Below are 15,945 nucleotides of genomic sequence, written 5' to 3'. Positions count from 1 at the left end.
GACATTATACCCTCCAACGGATCATGATTCACATATCACGTCTTTAGAGCTTTCCACATGAGGCTCAATGACTCACAAGGATTTTACTTATAGGGATTTAATAGGGAACGCTCTGATTGGAGAAAACCTTTGTGCTTTTGTGTCACTAAATATCTTATAACCCATTTATACATGGTGCCATTCAATGACTTCACATGCTAAAATATTTCCTAACATCTTCAGAGCTGTGGTTTCCTCCACAGCTCTGACCTGCAAACTCCACAGCCTCAGTTTGACAGTTTTCTGTTTAACATATTTCTTACATCAGATCCCAAAGTCAAAACCACTGATGATTCCCCCCCCACCCCAGACTTGACAAAGCTCCTTCAGAACCTGAGTATAAACATTCCACACCTGTTGTGACAACCTCTATATGACTCCTCATAAAAACAAATCTGGTCCTCATGGGAAAAAGGTAGAATTATGTTTTCAGTGTTGTCACATTCACTCACTGAAATCAATCAAAGTCAGTGCTTTATTTTAAAATGAGGTCATTTTATTAGGACTTTTAGGAGCAGAAACAATGAGGTAACTTCCAACACTTATATTTTTTTTAAAATGTGTTTTCCTTTTGACATGAAAGTGATAAAACATCTTAAAAACTGCGACTTGTACAGTTTTCTATATCGTCACATCACAAGATGTTCACATGTTGTGAACAGAGGTATTTCGAGAAAATACAAACAAACTGAAAAATACAGTTATTTTCCAAAACCTATCTGTGGACTAAGATTAGTCTCATGCCCTGTTAAGTTACATTTTTCCCTCACACGTAAGAGCAGAGACTGTTGAAAACTCTGCACATCACCAACACTTCATAATATAATCATGATCAAGTCTGTTCAACTTGATTAATATCAACTCTGCAAGCAAATATCTGGTATCACAGCAGAAATATGCTGTTGGGATAATCAACCATGTTTAACATGCTCAACAATAATAAGTTAACAAGTGTTTGCTTTCAAACAATAGTTTTCCCAGAAGTTACTCAGCACATCTTCTCATATGAGACTGAGGATAATTTTAGCTCCCAGATTTGACAATACTTGTTTCCATTCACTTTATTAATAGTGATCTATATCTGCTCTGAAGAACATCACCACCTAACTGGACCTTGGCGTTTCCCACTAATTGTCGCATGAATACCCTTCTGTCATTGGCTGTCAGCTGTGACATCATCAGGCCAGTACTCGTCTTTCATGTAGTGGTTAGAGGAGGCGAAGCTGGGCTCGTGCGGAGCGTTGTTGTCCCTCAGATTGTTCTGCAGCTCCTGCTCCCACACGCCCTCTACCAGCTTGTAGAGGTCAAGTGAGGCCAGAGCGTCCTCCACCGAACAGTGACCTCTCACCCCAACCTGGTCAGAGAAACAGAGACAGATTCAGCGTGGTTCACAACAAGTCGGAGTACATACCAGGCACAGTTCAGTGCACACGTTATTAAAGGAAAGAGGACAATGTACTCTTCTTCTCTTAAGACACAGAGGAAAAAAAATGTAATCAAACCATTAAGGCACAGAGTGAAAATGCTCTCTGAAAACTAAACATTGTTTGAAAACAACCTCTTAAGACCTAAGGGTTTTCTAAAGAGTTGACAGAATTGTCAATAAAATATTTGTTTTTTTAAAAGCCAACAAATCCAAGACACCCCTCCCCCCTCTCCCTAGAATCTTCTTTGTTACTTTCATTGTTTGTTTGGTCAATGAAACACTGCTGTAATCTGCTTAAATATCGCTTGTGTTGTTTAGATCATGTCTGAAAAGCGACCGGCCAAGAGCGCTAACAAACAAACAAACAAACTACTTATCCCATAACACATTTTCCCTTAAGCGAATCACGATTTATTTCATCAGTCACATGTTTTGAAAACTGTGACTTCTTGGATGATGCGCACGCGTTTGATCCGGCTCTAAAAGGAAGAAACACACAGATGTCGCATCCGGTCTTAACAAGTTAAAGAAACAATTTTTATCCTCCCTTATCAGCCTGACTTTATTTGGTGACATCATATGGTTGTGTCTAAACTTGTTACCATGGTAATACAAAGTGCATGTTAAACATTAAATGAACAAGTGACATGAATGTCGAGCTGGAGCTTTGATGACATCAGTATCAAAGGGTTGGGTGTTAACATGGTTTCTATGATCAACAACATATGCCGTTTACGGTTTAGAATGAATGAGGGACCTGTTGATTTTCCTCAACAAATGCTCATCTAAAACGTCAGTCGACACTCCACCGCCGTGGTTCTTCAGCGACGCACACTGAAGTCGATCAGATGAGCGGTTGTCAAGATAATCAGAATACAGACAGATTCTTAATTTGTACTGAAGCAGAGCTTTTCACAGGTAAAAATAAACTTATCAGTGCTCTCTAGTGGTCAAACATCACAGTAACACTAGAAATGTCATCACCCTTGTCTTTGATAATTCTGTGCTGCGTTTCTTCTCATTTATCATCTAACATGTGGGAGGAAACGCCAGGGTTTGGATATCATCCACTAACAGAGACCTTGTATCAGTCAGATCCAATCAATTCTAACCTAACTTTCACTTTGATTTAACAAATTAATTCATTTTTCCTTATGCCTTTAACTTTACCCACACAGGAGCTGCATTCTATACATTGGTTACTTTTAACACCAACAGTAATGGGTGCTTTTTGACAAATTTTAAATGTTTCACTCGTTAATGGTTTCTCTAATGTACTGAGGTTTCTAGTTAAAGGAAAGAAAGCTGGTAAAAAGCATTAAGAGTTCTGTGGGACACCAAGTCTTTAGAGCTTTTTGTGTCTCACATCAGTCTATAATATTTCTGTTATTAGGCTCATTAAAACATATTTACAGTCTTTAGCTGCGGATTCAGTGAAAAACCTTTGTAAATACAGAACCTTATTTCTACTAGAAATTTGGCATTATATCCCCAATGATTACAATGTATAAAACAGCATCAAGTCTCACCTGTATCTTCTTGTTTAGCAGCTTACCGGCCAGAATTTTGAGCGAAGGGTAGCGTGTTCGGGGGAAACCAGCCAACCGGCTGAGGAGACGTGTAGTACACGTGTCCCTGACCATGTGACATGGGTGGAGTATGTCCATTGCCTCAAAGTCGTTGTAGATGGAATGGCCCACGACCACTTTGCCCTCAAGTATGCTCATGATCTACAGAAGACAGACCACACAACTGTGTCAGATTTATTCATTGTATACAGAGTAGTTAAAAATGAGTGACAGTGAAAATGAGAATCAAAGAGCAGATGTAGATAGTAATGTGAAGCTGATCTCACCTCCCCTCTGGCCTGAACAAAGGGTGTAGCGTTCCTCAGATGACGCCTCTGGATGCCGCTCCAGGGAGTCCTGTAGTCTGTGACAGGCTGACACGGCTGGACGTATTTGTCATACAGGACGTTGCCGTGATAGTCCAGGATACTGCAGCGGGCCAGCTCACTGCAGCACCCGCCAGGTCCTGTCCCAACCATCTCACAGTCCAAGGCCACCACTGTGGTTGGGCATGAGCTAAGGCACGGTGAACTCCGACCGCTGGCTGGAGGACTGGCCTCGGAGAAGCCGCTGTCCACCTCCCAGCTGTCTTTGAGGGCTGTGACTAAACTGTGGTGGTCAGCAGTTTTAGGTACCATCACAGAGTGTCCAGGTTTAGCTGCATCAGTGCTCCTGTTTTCAGAAATCTGAGTGTTTTGACATTCTTGCATTGTATCGCTCCATTTTGTTTTTTTAACCAACTTATTTGTACCCAGTGGTTCAGAGTGGTTGTCTCTTCTTTTCCTCTGCATATTAACAATCATCTTTTGACATTTCGTCCTTGCTCCTGCAGTCTCCATAGCATGAAGCATCATGGCCTTTTTAACACAAATACCGGTGGTTGCTGAGAATCCCTGATGAGGAGACTCTACTCTTTTTTCTTGTCTCTGCCATCGTCCATCAATGAAACTGGCCTTAAAGTCATTTCTGAAAATAAATCACAAAAAAAAAAAAGATATAAAAACACATAAAATCTACAGATTTGATCTGAAAAGGCGAAATACACCGTTAATGAATGGGGCTGCCACAGGATTCTGGCATATTCCTTATCCTCCTTTAAATCGCTCTTAAAGACACATTTTTTAAAAGCTGTGTTTTCTACTAGTTCTGATCTTACCAACTACTTTAATCATTTTATCTCTTATTTTATCTTTTTACTTTTTTCTTATACTCTTTAACTTGTAAATCACCTTATACCTGTGTTTTGAAAGGAGCTACATAAATTAGCTTATATTATTGTAATTATTAATGGCCAATAAAACATACTGACTTTGAAATCGGCAACTCAGGTACAGCTGAATAAAAATGTGAAAGACAAGAAGCAAATGATGTCATTTACAATAACAGGCAGCAACTTATATAATACAAAATCTAAAATCCAAGACGGCAGATTAAAAAAACAACACACCATTTCAAGAAAATAGCAAAAAAGAATATGGCATAGATAGATGGCAAAAAGAAAAAGACCAAAGAACCAGTAAAAACCCATCAAGTAAAACCTGTTCTTTGCAAAGTAGGTTCCTCAAGTAAACGAACAACCTCTGCTAACGACCAGAGAAACGTTAGAGCTTCTCCACACTGTGCATCTGTCGGTTTATGTTTCCTTCACTAAAGGTTTCTGGACTTGAGTGGAAGAATAAACACCACAAATCCAGATGAAGTGTGAGGGTATAGATCGATGACTGTTCCAGCTGACGTCACAACGGTTCAGCATTACATACAGTGACGTGGTGGCTTGTTAGTGGTATATAAGCGAAAACTGAGGGAATATAATAGAGTGGTTCTTTGTAGTCTAGTGTTTAACTTTGGTGTTTTTGAGACAGAACTTCAAAGTGCCACATATTTCCAAGGAGTCTGGTGTTCCTTCTTGAAAACAACACTTAGCTAGCTGAGGAAAGACACGTCAAACAAGACACCAGAGCACAATTCCTACAAATACACGTTTAGCATAGCACAGAGATAAAGGTGTTGTTTATGAACGACACATTCAAGAAAATAAGGATAATTCAGACTTTACCTTCTGAGGCAGCACGTGTATAGACCGGACATGCCAGAGCAAGTCCCTTCTATTTGACATCTGATTTGCTGCTTCTCTTCTTCGTTTCACAGGAAGTGTTCAGCTGCTAAACACATGCGCCACCTATAGGCCTGGTGCGGCAATGCCACAGAAAACATGTTTGATTGTTTTGTTTTTTTCTGTTTTGTTTTGTTACAGATTATGATGAAGCCTTTCTTGCTTGGTTTGCTATCTTATATTTATATTAATGTATGACTTATATTTTATTTTGTGAAGCAGCCTGGATTTTGAAAGGTGCTATAGAAATAACATTTATTATTATTATTATTATTATTAGTAATAGTATGATTATGATTATTATTGTTATTATTATAGTACAAAGGTAAACCCCGCAGAGAGGAGACACAATAAAAAGTTAAAGGAACATTGAAGTCATATCTTATCACACAATTATATGTCAATGGAGGGTTCATTTACAAAAACATTCTAAATACCAAACTAAAGTCAGTATTCATTTTCTGAAGATCACATATAATTAGCCATTAATGAATTTTGAATAACTAGTAATTAATCTACTGAGCCAACATATTGAAAATATTTTAAGCTTCTAATGTTTCTAAATTCCTTCTTTTTCTCATCATTATAAAATTAGTATCTTTAGTTTTCAAGGTATTTGAAGATGTCCCCAAAGACTGGGAATTTATGTCTTTTTTACTGTTCTGACATTATATAAACAAAAATATAACATTGACAAAATTGATAAGGAAAATCATTGGTTGGAGTCCTGTCTCAAACACTCAACGCAAATAATAAGTGTAATGCTAATTTCAAGACAATCATTCAAAAAGCCTGAAGTTCAGCTCAGTCTAATTTTCCACAAAAAATCCTGATAGATGCTCCAGTTGTGTTTATGTATAATTTACCTGCCTTTGAGTTGTAGAAGCCTTTACAGTAGTTAGATGCTTTGATGGGAGTCAATCTTTTTGTTTAGAACTAAATTGTGATTGATTTTTTAATAACTAAAGTTTATTTATCCAAACCTTGTACTCTGGGAGCTTCTGATGGTCTTTTTAATCATTCTAAAATAACAGACCAATCTATTAACTGAGCAATTATACATTTAATGAATCACTAATAATAAGTCATTGATATCGCACCCCTGTCCCTAGAACTATAGAAACGCAAATAAGGGGTTTTCTAACGAGGACTAATGACTCGACTTTAAGAACAATAATATAAAAAATTGTTAAGCATGTGTGGAAGAACCAAATGTGGTGTTCAATATTACCATGATATAATAGTGATTCGCTGCTTGTCTTTTGGGTGTCACTGTGCCATTATCAGAGGCTCAGGTGTATATATGGGAGGAAGTCACTGTCATTTATCAGGTGTTTGACCATGGAAGGGCTAATGGTTTTTAACCGCTTTGGCACTAGAGGGTTTGTATGCTGTACGTTGTATTGGATTCTGGTGGAAATGGACTTTACTCACAAGCAAGCAATAAAAGGATGTCATTTTTCAACCATGAAGGACTGCTGAGTGATAGCCCATGTCATATAGTAGCACGTATCAAAAAGCAGAGCAAGTCAAACCAGGTTCTCCAGGGTTAAACATCTCAGTAGGTCAGCACTAGGCTAAGCTCCTTTAACAGAGTGTTTGACTGAGGCTTGAAAAGCAGCTGACAGTAACTAGACATTTATATTCATGAATGAGATCATAGAGCTCATTTTGGTTTTGTGGGCCTTTTATTTCAGAATCCTTCCAAATGTACAAAAACAAAGACATGTAACAAAATCAACAAAAAAATAAAAAGGAATTCACCATTTACTATTATCCCCTGTGACAACAACAACATAAACCAAAAGCGAAAGATGACAGGAGACTTGACGAACCAAAGTGCATCAGCCTGAGGTGTAGAATTCAGACCAGGGGGAAATAAAAATCTCAATTTCAAAAGCTGTCCCCTCTTCCCTAAAAATCTGTTTTTGTTTTTAAACATCGGGCAGGCCCTGGCCACCACTTCTCCACCTTCCACAGTTTCCCCAGGGCAGAGGAGGACCTAAAGGGAGGGCCGCGTCTTTTGACTTGGCTTCAGAGCATTCGGTAGTTCACTAAGAGAGTGGAATATAATTTAGTTCTTTCTCTGCACGGATTTCCCCAATCCTCCTCCTGTCATGGTGGGGGGGTCTTGAGTTCCTGTGTGGAGCCTTTATAGCTCGATCTTGTCGTCATCATCCTTCTTCTTCTTCTTCTTCTTGGGCTCTTCCTGCATCACCAAGGGGTTGGAGGCCTCCTTCTTCAGGTAAGAGAGGAAGTCACCAACATCACGACCTCCCTGGAACAAGAGCAGTGAGAAAATAATATGAGTAATACGCACAGATGTGAACTGGCTCTGTTTCATTATCAGTCAAGTTGAAAACTCACCTCATATTTCTTTGGGGTCATCTTATGTCCAGCTGGGGAAAAGTAGATTGTGGGGAAACTGAAAAAGCAAAAGGTAAGGGGAGGAATAAGAATAAATTAAATAATGTACCATCAGACAGTGTTGTCCTTCAGACTTAATATAAAAGATCTCAAAACACACAAGACACAGGATATTTGAGGTGGACATTTGGGAGTTAAAAAAAATCCAATAATATTATATCAGCTGACTGCAGTTTTAAAACATTAAAAAGAAGACAGTGTTTAAGTCCCTTACAATAATGATCAGGTGTCTGTATGCAGATTGTTTTCTGTAATTATTCCTATTTATACTAATGCTTTCCACATTGTTAGGGGAAGGTTGAATATTACATTCAGGTGATTTTTGACTCACCCGCTGACTTCATATGGAGATGGCACATCATTGGCTGTGGCATCCATCTTGGCAATGACAACGTTGGGATCGTCAGCCAGCTTCAGGACAGAGGAGAGAAAGTGTTAACTATTTGTTTTTTCAGGAGCTGAAATTACTGAATCGCCAGAACATTTGTTATGAAATTATCATTAACATGCAAAAATTTAAAATGTCAGCATCTCAAGTGTGAGAACACTAGCTTCCTTCCACTGTTCAACCTCAAGATGTTTGTCAAGTTGTTTAACCTGGTCTTTTCAAATTCAGAACTAATGCTTCAGTTTTGTTCATTTAAAAAGCTGCGTATATTCAGAGTGTTGTCTTATTCTGACAATTATTGGAAAAGCAGCAGGTTAGGTGTTCCTTCTCTCACCTTCTCTCCCAGCTCTACGTATTTGGGCTCCAGGGTCTTGCAGTGTCCGCACCACGGAGCATAAAACTCGATCAGCACATCTTTGCTGTCGTCATTGACGATGTCGTCGAAGTTCTCAGCCACCAAAACCTGAGGATAAAAAGGTAGATAACTCATCACAAAAGGCACTGATGAATCATGAGTTGTAATTGCACACAGCAGGTCCTCAACAAGCATCATGTCTGATTCTGAAAATTCATTAAAAAGACGTGACGTGGTCAGATATTTTTCTCCAGCTGCTGGACTGACAGACTGATGGAATATTCGACTACAAGGCCTTAATCACTCATGTCAGTTTCTATAGCCGCCCCTTAAAAATATGAGACAAATTGGTCTTGACCCCTGAACACAACATGAGCAAAATACAATCTGGTTGTATTGAAGGATCGCAGATACACGTTTTTATTCCTGTTTCTTACACCTAATAATTCCTATTGTTATATTTGTTTTTACACAGCAGGTGTGTATGTGTTACACATTAAAAAGGAATTAAGTCAGAAACGTGCTGAATCAAACATTCAGCACAAACAAACAGCATAAAACCCCATTGCAAAGCACAGCACAAAGAAAGAAGAAATTTAGACTCACCTTGACAGGTCCATCGTTGTTCTCTGGGATGGGCTCTGATTTGAGATAACGCTTCATTGTGCCGTCAAAGTAATCCTGCAGGAAACTCTGCAGTGCTTTTCCATCACGACTGTTGTGAGAACAGGGAAAAGAAATTCAAGTCAGAGACACCAAGAGTACAACATACTCCTGTAGTGGATGCTATTATTCAAAAAATTTGTAATCACACAAACTTCAAGCAGCTTCCTCAGACATCTGTTAATTTCATCTAACGACGCTAACCCTGGATGTGGAACGGTATCGGAACGGCTTGGTTTTCATTTGCACGCCCATGTTAACAGATTAGACCTGGGTGCGGTGCTGCTCAGCTGCGGTTCAGCCGCAGAAGCATCATTTCTCTTCTAGAGAACAGAGGTCGCAATGATTTTTTCCACGCACTGTTCTCAGCAGAATAAACAAGGGAAAGTCAAAAATGTCGCCCTTTACCCTGCCATGCATGACACCAGGTCACAGCCCAGCTACAGCGCCACCAAGGTAGACACCCAGGGAGCCATGCACATCTCCACTGTGTCTGCTTACATCATTTGGGTGTTTTCGTACATGTGTGGACCGTAAAAAGGTTTTTTTTTTTTACCGGCTCCGTCAGTAATTTACAAATCAGGTTTAAATGTAGTGGATCAGATATGTCATCCTAGTCTGTGAGGGCTCACAAGGGCTGTAGTTATATTAAAATATCACTCTCTCAATGAGCTACATAGTGGTACTTTATGGACAAACATCATTGGCTTCAATTTCAAAGTCAACAAGACAGTTAAATAAGGGATTTGCATTTAATTTATTTGGGGTATGCAATAGAATAATATATGTGGTTTGTGTGGTTAAATGTTTTTGTGGCAAAACACAAAAATGACAACTGTCTCTACTTACGAGAATTCCTCCGTCATGACGAATTTGTCTCCCTTGGCGGTGCGGATGGCAACCAGGGGCAACTCTCCCGAGCTGCCATCCAGACCGAATTCCGACACATCGTGGCTGAACAGGTTCTTGTTGGCCACAGCGAAGTTCAGCTTCTTGCCCTGATCCAGGAAGCTCTTTGCCACCTTCATCACCCTGTGAAACAAAAGTCATGCTTTTGAAAATGGAAGGTGAAGGTAGCAGCTCGATGCATGGAGCTGTGAAGAGAACAATTCTGGTGCCAGTTTTAGAAACACCTACCTGTTCCTCCAGTAGTTTGAGCCCTTGGGGTTTTTTTCATAGTCAACATCATAATAAGCCACCATCAGGTCGTTGGCCTTCAGCTGGTCTTTGTTGTCGTCTGTCATGTGGGGACAAATCCCAAAGCTGAGGAAGAAAGAATCGATTAGTTAAAAAAGTTCAGCAAAAAGCTATTCTCAAAGATGGTTACAAACAAATAATCAAGTAGTACAGATGACTCACAGAAGGGTAAGAAGTGTAAATAATGAAATCGTTGGGAAACATTTATTAATTTCTTCTACTAATCTTTCTTTCTACCATTTAATCTATTTATTCATTTAGATTTTAGCCTTTAACCATTCTTAAATCCTCTTTTATATTATGTTGTGTTTCTTTTACATGTTGTCCTAACCTTACATGTGCTATACAAATGCATTTCATTGTATTAACATCTACATTGTTTCAATCTGATCACACGTTCACATTATGGATGTGGCCTTTGTCACGTGACTTTTCACATGTAGAGGAGACATTTGTACATCTGTGATGTGTTTTATCGAAAAGGTATGTTGAACATTAAACAAGTTAAACTAAATTATTATGGTATCTGTCATTCAATTTTAAGAACATAAGAATAACTTTACTGGTTCACTTCTGGGTAAAACCACAAAAACACTACAAGTGAACCAATACTTAGAGTGAATAATGTATGGAACTCAAGTCGAAACACATTTAGAGTGCAGTCTACTTTTGCACACTAAAAGAATGTAATGAGCAAGTTAGTTAACTTTCAGCATCAAGCCCATGCGTGTGTTATACATACAAACATGAGTGTTTATTTTACTCAGTTCTGCTTAGATCAACTTTTAGATATAAAAATCAGGTATAAATAAAAAGGCTAAATGCAGTAACAGGTACCAATTTGATTCAAATCAATTGTTTTTCATTATACACTATTTCACATGAGGATCACCCAGATTCTCTATGGTCTCATCAGCACAGCAGCAGGTCTGCCAAAGCAGTTTATCCCTTCATGCTGATTTGCACATAATACACATTACATCTAATTTGTGGGTTTCCTCCTAATAAATAGACCTGACTACCATCCAAGGATCCACAATTTAAAGACAGATAATAAACTCCAGTATTTGCTGAACAACGTTAAGCCATACAACCGGAACTAAGTGAGAGCCACGTCTATGTTTGCTATGGACAACTCACCAACGAAACAATTTCCTGTTGGCACTTGGCCATGTGTGCAAACACTGTTACAATGAAAGACAATTGTATGTTTTAATACTGCCAACCATTTTAGCTACTGTGAACATAGTGTGCTTTACAAATAAAATGAACAAATCTCTCCGTTTCTAGATGAAAAGACAGGATGGACTGAGAAGACCTCAAGTAAACCAACACTCACATGTTGTCCTGAATGAACCTCTTGATTTTGTTGCTGGTGAATTTGTCCTCTGTGAATTTGACGGAGCTGTCTTCAAACTTGCTGCTGAGGCGTGGTGGGCGGAACAAGACGACTCCTCTGAAAACCAACAAAGGAAGGGTCTGTTAATTCCTAGCCTGCTCCATCAACAGGAGCTAAGCTACTGATGTGATTGTCACAGTAGGTGTGTCAGAATGACAGTTATTTAACAGTAGAGAACTACACTAAATGTAAAAAGAGCGACTCACTCTCCATCGATGCCGTGGCTTTGGAGAAGAGATTCCGAGTTGGTGTGGGCGAAGCGATAGTTGTCCCTCAGGGCGCTGGCTGCCTTCAGGAACTCTGCCTGTGATGTGCTCTTGTCATCAGCAAAGAAACCTGGGAACAAACGATGAATCTCATTCAGACCAACACGACTAAATCCTCAAATTTACCAGCTGCATTCAAGTTAGCATCTCACTAAAATCCAAACGTCAACTCACCAACAACAAATGCCTCTGGGCCTGAACCAAACTTCTCCATGTCTGCTTCATCCTTGAGCTCCCCAGAAGCTGGGCCAGCCTGCTTCTTAAGGAAGCTGACAATCCCATCTACAGGGAGAAAGTAGATGCAGTAAGAATATGGTAAGAAAACAGGATGGGGGGAAAAAACAGATATATTAGCTAGTTTTACAAATGTGAGGTATACATGAATAAAAAAACAGTCACATACCTGCAGTTCTGGGACCATCATAGGGACCAGAGTCTTCTCCATCCCTGAAGATCTTCAGGGTTGGGTAGCCACTGACCCCATATTTGCTGCATGTGTTGCTGCTGGTTGTGCAGTCAACCTGAGAGGAAAACGCATGATTTCTTTAAAAAAGGTACAAAGAGCACTAGAGTTCCGAGTGCACAATTCCACAGATAAGTGGACAAAGTTAAATGAACTTCATGATGCAATACCTTGGCCACAGAGACGATGCCTTTCAGACGTGTGGCGGCTGCCTCGTACTCCGGGGCTAGTCTTTTACAGTGGCCACACCTAATGGACACGAAGATATGGATCAGTCAACGGGAAAACAAGTTACACATGAGCTGGATTTTAGTGTCAGCTCAGCAAATATCCTGAGGGAGATCTCATGATTTCACACTGTGTAGTGTAACTGGAAACCTCCATGGTAGTTCTATAGGGTTAGTAAAATACAAACAATCACATACAATACAAGTAGTGTTAAGAAAACAGAAATCATTTTCAATTTGACAAATACTTAAAGTATTTTTATACCAGGTACTCTAATCTTTTCATCATGTAATTAATGTAATATATAAATATTATAAAACTTCAGAAAATGCTGGAAATGCTAGTATAATTACCCAAAGTCCAAGATCACTTCAAATGTTGTTAGATAGAGAGCCCAAACTCCAGTACTTATTAAATATATTATAATCTATTGTATAATAGCATAAAATCAGCATATTTGAGAAGCTAAAAACAGCAAAAGTTTGTTTTAAATGATCATTCATTTGTTGGTGGATGATTAACTTTCTGTCAATGGGACATATAATTGCAACCCTTAATAATATACCCTGGTCTATACCTCAAAATATAAAAAGATTTTCTCTGTTGACGGAAGTGTTTAAGGTGTAAGGTTTTATAAATTCAAAGGGGATTTTTTTTATTTAAGTTTGGCACAGTGGGTATACGTCACAGTTCCACTGGGCCAATCAAACACGGCCACCAAAACTTCCCTGGCCAATCACGTCGTTACAACTACGAATAGGCACGCCCCCAACTTCCTCATAGCTTTACTTCCCACGTCGCTTCGATCTAACCCGTTCCAGAGCAGTTTAAATAAACTTCAGACGGAGACTAATCGAGTATTAGTTCACATACAAGTGAAAAGTCAAAGTGTGGCAGTAGTTGAATCATCGCTCCTCTTTAAAAACACCTTTGAGTGCAGCTAACACCTTACACTGTTCCGGGCTCTTAGCTAACGTGCTAATGTTGGTACCTGGCCAATGAACCACAAACACTTAGACACCATCGATCCTGTTCATACAACAAAACTGTCAGAGATACATTTTTTATTTGCACGGTGATTTAAGTGCTAAAAAAAAAAACCCCTGGTTAGCATCCAGAGTGCTGAATGTTCTGCAAATCCGTTAGCTGACCTGTTAACCACCTAGCTAGGTAGCTCGCCTAACCTTAGCTAAAGCGCCAGCTACTGTGCACAGACCGTGGAAACACTCACCAGGGAGCGAAGAACTCCACGAGAATCATCGGGTGGTCTCCGATCTTGCTTTCGAAATCGTCATCGGTGAAATCGACCACATCACTGGCCCGTGACAAGCCGGCGAGCGCGGCCAAGAAGATGAGCCTCAACATGGCACACAGCGCTGGCTAAAGGCAGCCTCCTTCTCTTTCTGGTAACAAAAGGGGGAACGGGCGACGTGTGTCCGCGGCAGGCAGCCCTTTCTTCAGCCGAGTTCAGGTGTGCGGGCCCGGGCAGCTTCGGGCTGACAGACGAAGACAGGTCGGAAAGAGAAAGAGAAAGAAACCGAGGCGCCGGAGACGTTCAGGCAGAGGGACCGCTCCTAACCACAGTGTGGCAGCCGCCCATTGGTCCACGCAGCCCGTCAATCGGCCCCGGTCAGCCAATGACAGACAGGCGAATCAGACCTCATTATCACAGGACCAATCACAATTTGACAAAATACAAACTCCTCACTCACGTGCCCTGAGGGATCGTGTTATAACTTCACTGCTCGATTTCATACAACTTTAATGATCGGATGGATGCGTCAATGTCACAATATGTATTACTTTACACACGAGTGGCCACCTACGAGACAACAGTAGTATCTGCAGCACTGACACATGTGGGGACGAGATCAGAACTTCTCTCATGAGAATACAGCTGTGGTGTCAGTGTATTAGATACACCCAACTAAACCCAAGGCAGTCCAATACAGCTGTCCTGCAATAAGTCAATGGTTTCAATGTTCATATTGTGTTAAAAATATTCTCATTATCAGTTATTGTATCCAACCACATTATACTAGACACAAATAAGTTCATAAGTATACAAAATAAATTAAAGAAGAAGTTATCTAACGCAAAGATAGATAGATAGATAGATAGATAGATAGATAGATAGATAGATAGATAGATAGATAGATAGATAGAGGTTGGTCAACAGATGGAGCTGCAGTGAATAGCCGGTTTTTCTTTGGGAAACTGGAGGCAGATATTCACCCTCACTGTTTGTGTGTGATTGTCTGACTTTTAATTGTTCTTAAGTCTATCTTGAAAAATCTCAACAGAATGATCAGACTAAATAAAATATGAAATCTGCTCAGGTGTAAGGATATCTGTGGTATCCAACATTTTATTACTATTACTTCATAGTAAAGTACTTCCTGTTCGAACTGAAATGTTTCCCTCTTTCTAAAGCTGCAGTTATACAACTATGCCAGCAGAAGGCGCTCTTTGAGCATCCTTCAATCTCTGGTCCAAAGTACTCTGTACTCAGTAGGCTGGTAAATCATTAAACAAATTATTTCTGATTCAAGAGAATGACTACACTTTGATATTCCCTGTAATCATCTAATATTTTTCTTAACTCGAAATGTATTGTAATAATTCATATTTTATTAAATTATATGTTTATAGTTGATACTCTGATATCTGTACACAAAATATGTACTATTACATACTACTCTGGTCCCAAAACACCCCAAAAAACGGACACATCTGACATTTGCAAATACATCCCTCTTACCTTTCTGACTGTCTCTTAATAATATTTCTTTTATATCTCAGGCCTTCATCACACTTTTCAGTTGTTGTGAAAACTCTGTCATAAACCTACATTAGTTTGAATGAGATAACTATAGTATAGTAATGAAATCCTCAAAATTTAACAGATAATAATAAATGAAATGAATTGGAATAAAATCAGAAATTGGCTAATCTGATCTTATTTTAGTAGGTAAACACATGGGAGTATTTAGACTATAACAAGTAAGACATCAGCACTCAACACTGCTCGACACATAAAGGAACTGAGAAAAATCTAAGCTTCTTATGTGATCGTACAGTACAATAGAGTTCATATAATACATTGTGCACCCTGCCCTACACAGCATTTTATAAAACATCTGTAACATTTGAGAAGGACACTGATTGGACAGCCACTAGCATTACAGCATAACCTCTGAACACACATTGAGTATAGTACAGAGAGCATGTGTTTAGAAACCCGGAGTAAAACAGGTGTGTATACAGATATAGCCTATAAGCTGTAAACTCTCAATTTTTATGCCTTTTATACTAATGATAGTGCAGACATTGTATAAAACCTTTTAAGTAAAACATAACATTTAGACACAGTAACCCTCTATGTTTGGACAAAGGGAAGAAACTACAAACAA

The 15,945-nt window shown here is 39.3% G+C and overlaps 2 protein-coding genes across 2 annotated transcripts; both read right to left on the bottom strand.

The window, feature by feature from the left end:
• Positions 1–513: 513 nt before the first annotated feature.
• On the bottom strand, positions 514–5,167 carry isg20 (interferon stimulated exonuclease gene). Its single transcript, XM_034589028.1, has 5 exons — positions 5,090–5,167; positions 3,321–3,999; positions 2,995–3,195; positions 1,159–1,393; positions 514–1,089 (listed from the first exon to the last, which is right to left on the bottom strand). The coding sequence occupies exons 1-4, from the start codon at positions 5,119–5,121 to the stop codon at positions 1,193–1,195; spliced, it is 1,113 nt and encodes a 370-aa protein (XP_034444919.1). The 5' UTR covers positions 5,122–5,167; the 3' UTR covers positions 514–1,089; positions 1,159–1,192.
• Positions 5,168–6,815: 1,648 nt separating this feature from the next.
• On the bottom strand, positions 6,816–14,133 carry pdia3 (protein disulfide isomerase family A, member 3). The gene is made up of 13 exons (XM_034588992.1): positions 13,764–14,133; positions 12,475–12,553; positions 12,245–12,362; positions 12,016–12,123; positions 11,782–11,911; positions 11,516–11,632; positions 10,117–10,242; positions 9,829–10,011; positions 8,923–9,031; positions 8,296–8,424; positions 7,905–7,984; positions 7,514–7,571; positions 6,816–7,424 (listed from the first exon to the last, which is right to left on the bottom strand). Exons 1-13 carry the CDS (start codon positions 13,895–13,897, stop codon positions 7,299–7,301), a joined length of 1,497 nt encoding a protein of 498 aa, XP_034444883.1. The 5' UTR covers positions 13,898–14,133; the 3' UTR covers positions 6,816–7,298.
• Positions 14,134–15,945: the final 1,812 nt, after the last annotated feature.

The sequence above is a fragment of the Hippoglossus hippoglossus genome, chromosome 6 (genome assembly GCF_009819705.1).
Source record: "Hippoglossus hippoglossus isolate fHipHip1 chromosome 6, fHipHip1.pri, whole genome shotgun sequence".
In the NCBI taxonomy this organism is placed as follows: Eukaryota; Metazoa; Chordata; class Actinopteri; order Pleuronectiformes; family Pleuronectidae; genus Hippoglossus; species Hippoglossus hippoglossus.
The sequence above is the reverse complement of the archived record's forward strand: the minus strand, read 5'-3'. Positions and strand labels throughout refer to the sequence as shown.

What these genes read in the sequence shown, in the direction of transcription:
- isg20 (XM_034589028.1), bottom strand. Translation starts at nt 5,121, where the DNA reads ATGTCCGGTCTATACACGTGCTGCCTCAGAAG. An exon ending in TACACGTGCTGCCTCAGAAG is followed by an intron (nt 4,000 to 5,089) that starts GTAAAGTCTGAA and finishes ATTTATTTTCAG; the next exon opens with AAATGACTTTAAGGCCAGTT. An exon ending in TGCTAAACAAGAAGATACAG is followed by an intron (nt 1,394 to 2,994) that starts GTGAGACTTGAT and finishes TTCTCTGACCAG; the next exon opens with GTTGGGGTGAGAGGTCACTG.
- pdia3 (XM_034588992.1), bottom strand. Translation starts at nt 13,897, where the DNA reads ATGTTGAGGCTCATCTTCTTGGCCGCGCTCGCCGGCTTGTCACGGGCC. An exon ending in GTGGAGTTCTTCGCTCCCTG is followed by an intron (nt 12,554 to 13,763) that starts GTGAGTGTTTCC and finishes CGTGTCCATTAG; the next exon opens with GTGTGGCCACTGTAAAAGAC. An exon ending in GCATCGTCTCTGTGGCCAAG is followed by an intron (nt 12,363 to 12,474) that starts GTATTGCATCAT and finishes TTTTCCTCTCAG; the next exon opens with GTTGACTGCACAACCAGCAG.